The following is an 11947-nucleotide window of genomic DNA, read 5'->3' as shown; positions in this document are numbered from 1 at the left end:
CTCAGATATGACACTAAATAAGCTTTGGAGGTCTCCGTGATTGGGGAGCGCAAGGATGCCTGTCCTAATCTGGATGGAAAAAAAAAAAAAAAAGTCAAACTACAAAGTTCATCCCTTGCTGGCTTGATTTCCTACTTTGCCCCATCATATCCACTGTTTCCTCTGTGAATTAAGGCCAGAGGGCACCAGACCTCACATCTTGCCCAGCATTTTATTAGCTCTGTCAAGAGAGAATGAACATTTGTTGGTCACCTGTTAGGTGCTAGGAAAAATGGCTCTAAGTGTTGGTTCCAGGGTCAGACTACCTGAGCAGAAATCCCAGGTCTTCTCTTTTCCATTTGTCTGTTCCTGTGTGACCAACTTGGTGGTGTAAAACAACAACAATCATTTATTATTATTATCTATCTGATTCTGGGGGTTGCATGGGCTCAGCTGGGTGGTTCTTATTAAAGAGTCACATATCTGGTAGTTGAGGTTGGGTGTTAGCTGGGACCTCAGTTGGTGGGAATATCTACATGTGGCCTCTCTGTGTGGCCTGGGCTTTCTCATTGATTGATGGCTGGGTCCCAGGGGAAAGCAACCTGAGAAAGAAAGACAAGTGGAAACTGTACTGCCTTATGTGAACTAGCCTTGGAAGTCCCACAGGGTCATTTCTGCTGCATTCTACTAAAAAAAAAAAAAACCAGTTACCATCGAGTTGGCTCTGACTCATGGTGATCCCATGTGTGTCAGAGTAGAACTGTGCTCCACAGGGTTTTCAATGGCCGACTTTTGGGAAGCAGATCACCTGGGTGGACTAGAGCCTCCAATTTTTTGCTTAGCAGCTGAATGCATTAATGTTTGCACCACTCAAGGACTTTTTAGTAGACCTAGTGGGAGAGAAAAAAAAAAATACCTAGGTTGGGGTTAGGCAGTGTGGAGTATTGTTCTAGCTCTACCCCACACTTAACCCCACACTAGATACATGACCTGGGAAAGAAATCTTCTAGATCCTCAATTTCCTCATCTGCCAGGTGGGGATTATTGTACCTGCTTGGCCTGCCATAGGAACCTCGTGACTGGGCAACACAGTGGATGTAAACGCCTTGGGTCAGCCCTGTGGACACTCACCCTCTCACCTCCTTCAGACTCCTCATTTCTAACCTCTCATCAGAATGGTCCCCTTCCTGAAATCCCTCCTTCTATCATTCTCTTTCCCTTGTTGCCTGGTCATCCCTGATGGTCTCCCTCTTCTACTCAAAAGCCTTTGGTGGCCTCTGATGGTCCACATACACCATTGTGGCTCTTCGTACTGCTCAGTCTGCTTCTGGTTCCTCTTTCCAGCCTGATTTCCGTATTTTCCCATTCTTCTCTGTTTTAATGCTCTTCTTGCTATCTCTACTTAGCCCCATTTTCAGGTCACTTCTTCATGCCAGTTCAGATGCCACTTCCTCCATGAAGCCTTTCTGATTCCACGTAGATGAACAGACACCATCCCTGTCTCCCCTGAATTCCCAAAGCCCTTTATTTGTACGTCTATAATGACACTTTTAATGACACTTAGTACTAACTGCTGATTACCGAGCAATTACTGTGTTCCTGGCACTGTACTAAACACAGTATGTACCCTATCATAATGGATCGTCACATCAACTTTCTAAGAGAGGTGAGTACTTCCATTTTACAGATCAGGAAAACTGACCCTCAGAGAGGATATGCAACTTGCCTAAGGAGATACAGCTAGTAAGTGGGAGAATCAGAACTCTCACTCAGTCTGATTCAATGGTCCCAATGCTCAACTCTGTTATATGAACTTCTTTTTACCTTGTGCGTTAGTTTGTCTGATTTCCCCTTGCAGACTGAACTTTTTGTGAGAGCAAAGACTGGGACTTATTCTCCTTTGTATCCCTGGCTTCCTGCTCTGTGTAGTTGAATGAATGAAAGAACAAATGAATGAGTAAAGTACTACACAAGTGTGAGTGGTTGTTGGGTTTCAGGCGGTATTTGGTGGGGTCATAATATGCCTCTGACAGTAGCGGCTGACTCTACACGTGAGGGCAGTCACTGGGTTTTTAAAGCTTTCCTCTCTCCCAAGCAGTTCTGGAAGCCTCTTATGAAGATACTGCCTCTGAATGAGACCATCAGCAAGGGCCAAAGCTGTTTGTCTTATAATCCCAATGCAGTTGTCTCCAAAAATAGCTTGTCTCTGAGGATTGTGCATTGGGAGAGGAGAACAAAAGCCAGAGTCACAGATCAGCAGAGCTTAAGGTTTGTCTCTAGTTCTTCTGTTTGTCGGGCAGTAGACAGAGGCCTAGAGAGAGGCAAGGGCTTAGGGGCTGAGCCAGAGCCAGTAGCCTGGTCTGCAGACTGACTTCCACATCCACTGAGGGATGCTAACTGCAGAAACATTGGGGTTGTGCAGCCATGAGGGCCCAGCTGACATTCTACAGATGTTGCTTCCTATAGGAAGCCCTCTCTGATTGGAACTGCTCTCCACCAAGTTAGAAATCAGAGTCCCTGCCATGTGCCTCCATAGTACCCTGTTCTGCTGCCACACTTGTAGCCACGTAATACACACTTGCTCATTCAAAAATATTTATTGAGCACCTACTGTTATGGATTAAATTGTATCCCTCAAAAAGATGTTGAAGTCCTGTCTTAGTTATTAGTGCTGCTATAACAGAAATACCACAAGTGGATGACTTTAACAAAGAGGAATTTATTCTCTCACAGTCTAGGAGGCTAGAATTCCAAATTCAGGGTGCCAGCTCCAGGGAAAGGCTTTCTCTCTTTGTCAGCTCTTGGGGAAGGTCCTTGTTGTCAATCTTCCCCAGCTGAAGAGCTTCTCAGCATAGGGACCCTGGGTCCAAAGGATGTACTATTCTCCTGGCTCTTGTTTCTTGGTTTTAAGAGGTACCCTCTTTCTCTCTGCTTCCTTCTCTCTTTTATATCTCAAAAGAGATTGGCTTAAGACACAACCTAATCTTATAGATTGAGTCCTGCCTCATTCAAATAACTGCCACTAATCCCATTTCATCAATATCATAGAAATAGGACTTACAACACATAGGAAGATCACATCCTATGACAAAATGGTGGACAATCACACAATACTGGGATTCATGGCCTAGCCAAGTTGACAGATATTTTTAGGGGGCAGAATTCAACCCATAACAAGTCCTAACCCCTGTACCTGTGAATGTGACCCTGTTTGGAAATAGGATCTTTCAAGATATTATTGGTTAGGTTAACAGGATGTTATACTGGAGTAGAGTAGGTCCCAATCCTATATGACTGGTGTCCTTATAAAAGAGGAGAAGACACAAAGAGACAGGCAGGCAGAGGAGAGGTGACCACATGAAGATGCATCTACTCACATGACTGCCAAGAAATACCTGGGGTTTCCAGAAGCTGAAGGAGACAAGGAAGGATCTTCCCCTAGAGCTGACACAGAGAGAAAGAGGATGGCCTACCCAACACCCCGACTTCAGACTTCTGGCCACCAGAACTGTGAGACAATAAATTCCTCTTCTTACAAACCACCTTCTATGTGGTATTTTGTTATGGCAGCCCTAGGAAACTAATACACCCACTGTGTGTCAGATACTGCTTTAGGAGCTGAGGCTACAGCAGTGAGCAACACAGACAAACATTAACAACCTCGGGAATATACATTTCTAGCTGGAGGAGACAGACAATACACATACAAATAAGGAAACGACATGCTATATGGTAGGTAGTGACAAGTCCCACCACTTGTCTGTCAGTGTGTCGTACTGCGATGGCTTGCGTGTTACTGTGATGCTGGAAGCTATGCCACTGGTATTTCAAATACCAGTAGGGTCACTCACGGTGGACAGGTTTCAGGGGAGCTTCCATACTAACTAAGATAGACTAGGAAGAAGGACCTGGTGATCTACTTCTGGGAAAAAAAAAAAAAGTGAAAAGTCCTATGGGGAAAGACACAGTGGGCTATACTGAGTGCTGGGATGGTGTTGGTGGTGGGAGGCCAATTTTCAACAGATAGTCAGAGAAAGCTGCACTGAGAAGGTGACACTTGAGCAAAGATATGAAGGAGGTGAGAGAGGAAGCCATGTGGCAAGTAGGGGCTCTTTGGCAGAGGGAACAGCGAATGCAAAGACCCTGAGTGGGGAGTCAGGCTCCTCCCTTCCCCACGAGGAATAGCAAAGATGCCAGTGTGGCTGGGGTGGAGGGAGGGAAGGAGAGAGTGGGAGGAGACCAGAGAGGGCAGGGGAGCTGATTGCACCTATATGTCTCCCTCCCCAACCCCCAACATCCACACATTGGTGATTTAACTTGTACACTGAAGGCTCTGACCCCAGCTAAGCCAGCAGAAAGCAAGTCACCCATTGCTTCACAGGAAGGCTATCTACTGAAGCCAGAGAAAAAAGTGTCAAATTCTTGACCCTTAAATTTCAAAAGTCAGGTCCAGGTATAAAGTGAGAAAACTTTGGAAGGATGCAAATTCTTCCAAATTGACCCAGCTGTCTTAGTCATCTAGTGCTGCTATAACAGAAATACCAAAAATGGATGGCTTTAATAAGCAGAATTTCATTCTCTTACAATCGAGGAGGCTAGAAGTCCAAATTCAGGATGCCAGCTTCAGGAGAAGGCTTTCTCTGTCAGATCTGGAGGAAGGTCCTTGTCATCAATCTTCACTGGCCTAGGAGCTTCTCAGCTTGAGGACCCCAGGTCCAAAGGGCACACTAGTCTCCTGTTTCTTGATAGTAGGAGGTCCCCATGTCTCTCTGCTTGCTTCTGTCTTTTATATCTCAAAAGAGATTGGTTTAAGACACAACCTAATCTTGTAGATTGAATCCTGTCTCATTAACATAACTGCCGATAATCCCACCTCATTAGCATCATAGAGGTAGGATTTACAACACATAGGAAAATCACATCAGATCACAAAATGGCGGACAACCACATAATACTGGGCATCATGGCCTAGCCAAGTTGACATACATTTTGGGGGGACCCAATTCAATCCATAACACCAGCTTTCCCTCTGCATCCTCTACCCCGCTTCTTCAGGACTGAATAAAGTTTCAGCGGACTGATGGGGTCTGGCGAAGAAGGTCCTGTAGGTACCTCATGAGAGGAGATGGGAAAGCTATTGTCCACTCGCATCTGCTAGAGCACAGACTGTTTCCAGAGCCCAGTGAAATAAACCCTGAGTCTGAGCTGAGAAGTGGGATTTGATGTTCTACGTTTTGACATCTAGTGAGGACCTTGTGGTACAACAAATAGCCAGGGTGAGGCCTGTTGTTCACCTGGAGGAGTGATGCCCAGCCCACCTTGTGGGATACACTCTTCCAAGAGCTCAGGGCACTTCACCCTCACCCTACCCTCAAATGGAAGACGGAGCTTGACACTTGGGACTCACTGAGTGAGGATGGCGGTGGACCACCCTGCTCCTGTCACACACTTGAATGGTATTACCTGGTGCTCTGTTAACCTCTCTAACCAGGCTATGAGCTCCCTGAGGACTGGGTCTGGGCCTCATTCTCAGTTGTATGTGTGTATCCAACCTGGAGCCTGACATATTCGTCACTCTTGTATGTTCCCTGCCCTGGACTTAGTTGGCTACTTCTTCTGTATATTGAGGGAGTCAGGTTTGTTGAGAAGTTTATAACCAGGGCTCCATACGTTTGTTGGAAAACTTGGTGGGAGGGGCCTGTAAAGTTTGGGCTGCTCTGTTCATTTTCCTCTAACCTTCCTCAGATTCTTGGAGGAGGAGCTGACCTGGGAAAAGTAGAGGACTGCTGGAATGGAGGGTATTTAAGCCCCCCCCATAAGATTTTTTTTTCCCCGTAGTTAATAAACATAGTGCCTACTCTATGCCAGGCTTTCCTATTTTATGTTATTTATTCCTCCTCCCAACTTCATGAGGTAAGTGCTAACCATATCCTCAGTTTACACACAAGGAGATGGAGCCTCAGAGCGGATATGGTGCCTGGTTCAGGTAGTAGAGCTAAGACTGAACCCAGGCGCATGCTCAGAGCTGCTATGCGGTGCTCTTTTCCAGCTCCTCCATTTGGTGCTACCTTTAAGACTTTCAGCTTTCCTCACTTACCCATTTTGGCTTGTCATCCTTGAATTTCTACAACTTTAAATTTTTTTTTAATTTTTACTTTTCATTTGAGATGACCACCTCTTTGAATAAGATGCTTCTTCATGCTATGTGAGCAAAATTCTTTTTTTCTGTCATAAACTTGTGTCTTTCTTCTTCAACATACCCCCTGAGTCCTAAAACCCCTAAATCTCATGAACAAAACTGAGATGTTTTCTTTGTCCCTATATTCATATTTTATAAACTTCATATATGAAAGTAAAGAACTGAATAATTAATACCTCTATTAATAACTGCCATTTATCAGATGTTTACCACGTGCCTGGCATGGGGCTAATTGTTTTACCCTCATGATTGCATTTGAGCCTCCCAGTGTCCCCATGAAGTAGGTACTAGCATTATCCCTATTTTGTAGTTAAGGATACTGAGTTTAGCCCTGTGAAGGGAGCTGCACAAGGTCACATGGCTGCTAAGTGGCAGAGGTGGGATCTGAGCCCAGGTCTGGAGGATTAACTGACACCCCATCTTGCCAAGTCACTTGTCTCTTTACTTTGGTTGACAGATTTATCCCTGCGCGTGCCCTAGTGGTGACAAATGACCCTGCCTCTCCTTCTCATGCTTTGGAATCCAGCAAGGTTTGGGTGGCCAGAGAGTGAGTATAAAGTAGGGCTGCTTTCCTGCCAGTTGGAAGGTCAGAGCAGAGAGGGTCTGCCTGCGCTGGTGGCTCCTGATGAACTCTGGGTCTACTCTGGGCCTGGCCATGTGATATGGCCCGGAGAAGTCAGCATAATGCAGGTTCTGGCTCAGGGAAGATCTAGAACCCAGTTCTTTTTGGGGATGAGAGCCCCTGCTTGGCCAACTTTCCTCCTGGAAAGAGGCAGCAGGGAGCCACTGCCTCTCTGCTATCTGGGTGGCCTCCAAATACCAGTAATGTCTGAGGTCATCAGAAGTGAGCAGCTCAGGAAATGCCTTTGGGGCCTGTGGCTTTAGATATCTGAGGTCCAAATTATAACTCGCATCTGTCCAGTGATTTGCACTTCAGTGTTTATACCACAGTGATCTCACTGAATCCCTTGTGCTTCCTTATACGCTGTGATGATCACGTCCATTTGGTAGAGGGGGAAACTGAGACCAGAAAAGGCAAGGTGAGTTGCCCAAGGTCATACAGAGCCAAGACTTGAATCCAGATCCTACTGGCTCCAAATCCCATTCAGCTGAACTAGACCATTGATTTTTAAACTTCATTCTGTGGTGGCCTAGGGTGCTTGGGGCAGGCTAGAGGAAGGGGCTGAGGAAGAGGTAGAGGAGGACAAAGGGGTGAGGCTCTGTCCTCCTTTCCCCACTTCACTCTGGGCAGCTCTTATGTCAGGATTCTGTGTAAGGCTGGTGTCATGGATTGAATTATGCCCCTCCCAAAATATGTGTAAACTTGGTTAGGCCATGATTCCCAGTTTGCATGGTTGTCCTCCATTTTGTGATTGTAATTTTATATTAAGAGGATTAGGGTGGGATTGTAACACCACCCTTACTCAGGTCACCTGCCTGATCCAGTGTAATGGGAGTTTCCCTGGGGTGTGGCCTGCACCACCTTTTGTCTCTCTCAAGAGGTAAAAGGAAAGTAAAGCAAGCAGACAGTTGGGGACCTCATACCGTCAAAAAAGCAGCACCAGGGGCAGAGCGTGTACTTTGGACCTGGGGTCACTGCATCTCAGAGGCTCTTTGACCAGGGGAAGGTTGAAGACAAGGACCTTCCTCCAGAGCCAACAGAGAAAGAAAGCCTTCCCCTGGTGCTGACACCCTGAATTTGGACTTTTAGCCAACTTTACTGTGAGAAAATAAACTTCTCTTTGTTAAAGCCATCTACTTGTGGTATTTCTGTTATAGCAGCACTAGATGACAAACACAGTTGGTTTGGAAGAAAATTTGTGTTGCTAATAAAATGCTTTCGGAGGGCTGCCCAAGCTATTCTTTTTTCCCTGGAAATGAGATTTGGTTTCTTCTTTTCCCAGGGCCCCCTTTTCTTTACAGGGGCATGAAGAGACTTGCTTTCTGTTAGAGGATGGGCGGAACCCAGGATGGCAGAACAGGGAAAAGTGAAAGGCACTGGACAAAGAGGCAGGAGACTTGGGACCTACTCTTGGCTTTGGTGTGACTTGATCCAGTTATTTACCTCGGTTTCCCTATCTGTAAAAATTAGGGGGTTGGTCTCGATAATTCCTAAAAATCCAGTTCAGCTGAAATAACCTGTGGATCTGGAGTATCATGCTTAGTTCATGGGATTTTAAGCAGATGCGGGGCACTTGAAATTGTATGAAAACAAATTTTTTTGTATGTGTTTTTTTTTGGAAGGCACGGCAGTAGCTTTCATCAGAGTTTCAAAGGATCTGCAATACAAAACCTGTGGCTTAGATAATCCCAAACAACTAAAGGTGAGCATTTACCTAGAATTCGAAGGTTCGAGAAGTCCTAGAAGCCCAGTTGAGTGTTTGGCTGGGGAATGCACAGGAGTGAAAGGAAATTGGCCTGTCTTGGTTACCTAGTGCTGCTGTAACAGGAATATGACAAATGGGTGGCTTTAGTAAACAGGCATTTATTTTCTCACAGTTAGGGGGCTAAAAGTCTGAATTCAGGGTGCTGGTTCTAAGAGAAGGCTCTCTCTCTCTGTTGGCTCTGGAGGAAGGCCCTTGTCACTTCTGAGCTTCTGCTCCTGGGCAATCTTCATGTGGCTTGGCATCTCTCTTCCACCATCTCTGCTTCTCTGGCTTGCTCATCTAATCTCTTTTATATCGCAAAAGAGATTGATTTAAAACACACCCTACACTAATTCTGTCTCATTAATATAACAAAGATAACTCATTCCCAAATGGGATTATAACCACAGGCATTGAGGTTAGGATTTACAACACATTTTTTGGAGACACAATTTAATCCATAACGCAGCCCATATTTCTGCCTGGGTCCCACGCCCTCTCAAGGGATGGGCCTGCTGGTTCTTGTCAGGGAATCTCAGTAGGATTGTTGTCCTAGGGATATAGGGCCAAGGCCAGACATTGACTAGTGTTGCCAACAGCAGGCAGAAGCAGCAGGAGGCCTTAGATGCTGATGAGGGTCAAAAGTAGGCAAGCAGGACTTATGAGACAAGTTCAGTGGGGCACTTTCTGCCAAAGGGCAGCAATAGCAAAAGCAGAAATGAGGCCAAGAGGGTCCAGGACCTGAGGGAGGATACTTGACTTAATTTGTATTGGCTGCTGCTTCATTGTGAGAGTGGGCCTTCTGGAGGGCAGAAGGGATGGCACGAAGAGGCCGGGGACTTCGACAATCCTGAAGAAAATTCAAGACCCTGATTGCCAACCTATTCACAGACGACTCAAAACCACACAGGAGAAATAATCTTTAATGTTTGACTTTGTTTCCAGCCCCCAAGGTTCCACCATTCAGTGAAGTACGAGGAGGGCCTTGAGAGGTACAAAGTCATGAGACGACAGCGCCCCTGGCTGGCCCCCTGGGCGCACACAGGCTCTGCCCCCACGCAGGCGGTCCGGCACACGCACACATGCAGACCACACGTACACCGCACAGACACTCACGTATAAACCCATGGTTAAATACATGTAGAGAGAGACACTCATATATATACAGAGAGAGAGAGTTGTGAATCCCGGCAGCGTCGGGTCCTCCAGGCTCTCAGCATGCTCGGCCCAGCTCTCCGCGCTGTACCTGGCACCCATGCCCCTGCCAGAAAAGCAGCTGCCCCTCTGCCCGCCCCCCGCCCCCCATTTCCCTTGGGGCCCGTGTCTACAGGGCGCTGACATTCCCTTCCCTCCCTCCGCCCGCCCTCCCCCCAAGACGACTCCTCCCCAGGGAAGGAAGCTGGGCCGGGGTGGGCCTGGGGGGGCCCTAAAAGTGCCCGGGCGCTAGGGGCATGTTGGGTTTGAAGCCTGGCTGCCCGTTGGCCACGTCGGCCGCGGCATCGCAGCCCCCGTTGCTGGCGCCCCCGTCGGTCTCGGGGCTCTCGGGCTCGGCCAGGAGCCTGAAAGTGAAGAGCGGGCCCGAGTCTTGGCGGCCGCGACGGCCCAGGGGCTCCGGCGCGGGCAGGCTCAGCAGGGCGCCAGGTGCCTTCCACTCGGCGAAGGCGCACAGCTCGACCGGCGGCGGAGCGCCGCGGCCCAGGTAGCCGGGGCTCGGCGAGGCCGAGGGTAGAGTTCGCTGGCTGCCGCTCAGGCAGCTGCCGCTGTCGTCCAGCGAGTCCTTGCGCGACTGCGAGCGCTCCAGCGAGCAGCCGCGCGTCCACGGCCGGTAGGTGTAGGCGCCGCCGCCCAGGCGGCGACGGCGACGGCGGCGGCGACGACCGCGACACTGGCACCCGAGGATGCGCATGAAGGCGCGCTTGAACTCCTTGCTGGAGCACGGGTAGATGATGGGGTTGAGGCAGCTGTTGAAGTAGCCCAGCCAGAACACCACCTTGAACACGGCGTCAGGGGGCTTCAGTGTGGAGAACAGGGAGCCTGCAGCGGGGACGGGGTGGGGTGGGCAAGGGCAAAAAGACAGCAGTTGGTGAGTTATCGGGCCCTCTGGTCAACATGCGCCGCCTAAACATTGTCAACCAGCAACATCCCTGCCGCCAGGCCTTTGTCCAGGCCGGTTCCACTGCCTGCAATGTTCACCTTCCCATCTCAGAACAGAATTCATTAGTTTATTTTAGGGCCAAACTCAAAACTTCCTCTTCCTCTACTCTTTAAACCTTAAACCAAAAACATCCCGTAAGTTTTCTTTAAACCAAACAATCCCCAATAGTTTGGCTTAATTAGTAAAGAATGTCTGCCTTGCATGATGCTTTTTGGAAGAACTATATCAGATCAAATCGACAACAACAACTGGAAAGGTTAGATAGGATGCTTGGGGGCCGGGGGTGGGGGAAGCAGTGAGTTTACCTTAATGGGGGAGGAACCATTCGGCAAAGGAGGGTGAGAATGGTTGTACAACTTGAAGAATGTAATCAGTGTCACTGGATTGTATGTGTAGAAATTGTTGAATTGGCGTATGTTTTGCTGTGTATATTTTCAACAACAATAAAAAAAGAAAGAAAAAAACAAAAACCTCCCTCTTCCTCTGTGAAACCTTTCCTGATCTAGCTAAACGGCACATAAGCTCCTGTATCCATGGATTTCTTAGGGCAGTACTTACCACATTCTACCCAAACAAGAATAAAAAAAAAAAAATCGCCCATAATTGCACACCTTTTTTGGGTCAGGCACTGTGCTGAACACTTTATTATTTTATCCTTCTCAAAACTCCATGACAAATCTGAGATGTATTAAAGAACTAAATGTGAAAGGTAAAACTTGAAAGAGAATAGAAGACAATATAGAGGAATATCTTTTTGATCTAGGGGTGAAGAGAATACTTTAAATGGATAAACAACGGGGCAGCAGTAGAATGGAAGAAGATATTTTCAATGTCTTCCTTAAAACAAAGGGTTAATGTCTAGACTACATAAGGAACATAGAAAAATGGGCGAGGAATACGAACAGGCAATTTACAAAATTGGAAACCCAAACAGCTAATGAGCATATTACACAATTCTCAAAATATTAGGTAGTCAAAATTAAAACCACAAAGAGATATCACTTATATCTGTTAGGATGGCAAAAATTTGGAAGGTAGATAGTGCCACGTGCGGGGGTGTGGGAGCAAGAGGAGCCTTCTTCAAGGTGTTGTGAATCAAGGAACATGATTAAATCATCTCTCTGAATTTGAGGCCCCAAAATATTTTATGGCAATATTAAATTAAAAAAAAAATAATTCCAGATGTTTTGGAGAAGACTGTGGAATCACTTGGTTCAATTATGTGTACACACCTTAAACAGTAACCAG

At 47.1% G+C, this 11947-nt stretch overlaps 1 protein-coding gene across 1 annotated transcript in view; it reads right to left on the bottom strand.

The window, feature by feature from the left end:
* Nucleotides 1-9449: 9449 nt before the first annotated feature.
* The window catches only part of ADRA1B (adrenoceptor alpha 1B), a 60899-nt gene continuing 58401 nt past the window's right edge, over nt 9450-11947 (bottom strand). The window contains exon 2 of the mRNA XM_003404870.3: nt 9450-10578. Within this exon, the coding sequence (XP_003404918.2) occupies nt 9971-10578 (608 nt within the window). The 3' untranslated portion in view covers nt 9450-9970. The remainder of the gene's footprint in view (nt 10579-11947) is intronic.

Source organism: Loxodonta africana, chromosome 2 (assembly GCF_030014295.1).
Source record: "Loxodonta africana isolate mLoxAfr1 chromosome 2, mLoxAfr1.hap2, whole genome shotgun sequence".
In the NCBI taxonomy this organism is placed as follows: Eukaryota; Metazoa; Chordata; class Mammalia; order Proboscidea; family Elephantidae; genus Loxodonta; species Loxodonta africana.
This window is presented reverse-complemented; position numbering and strand designations above follow the sequence as displayed.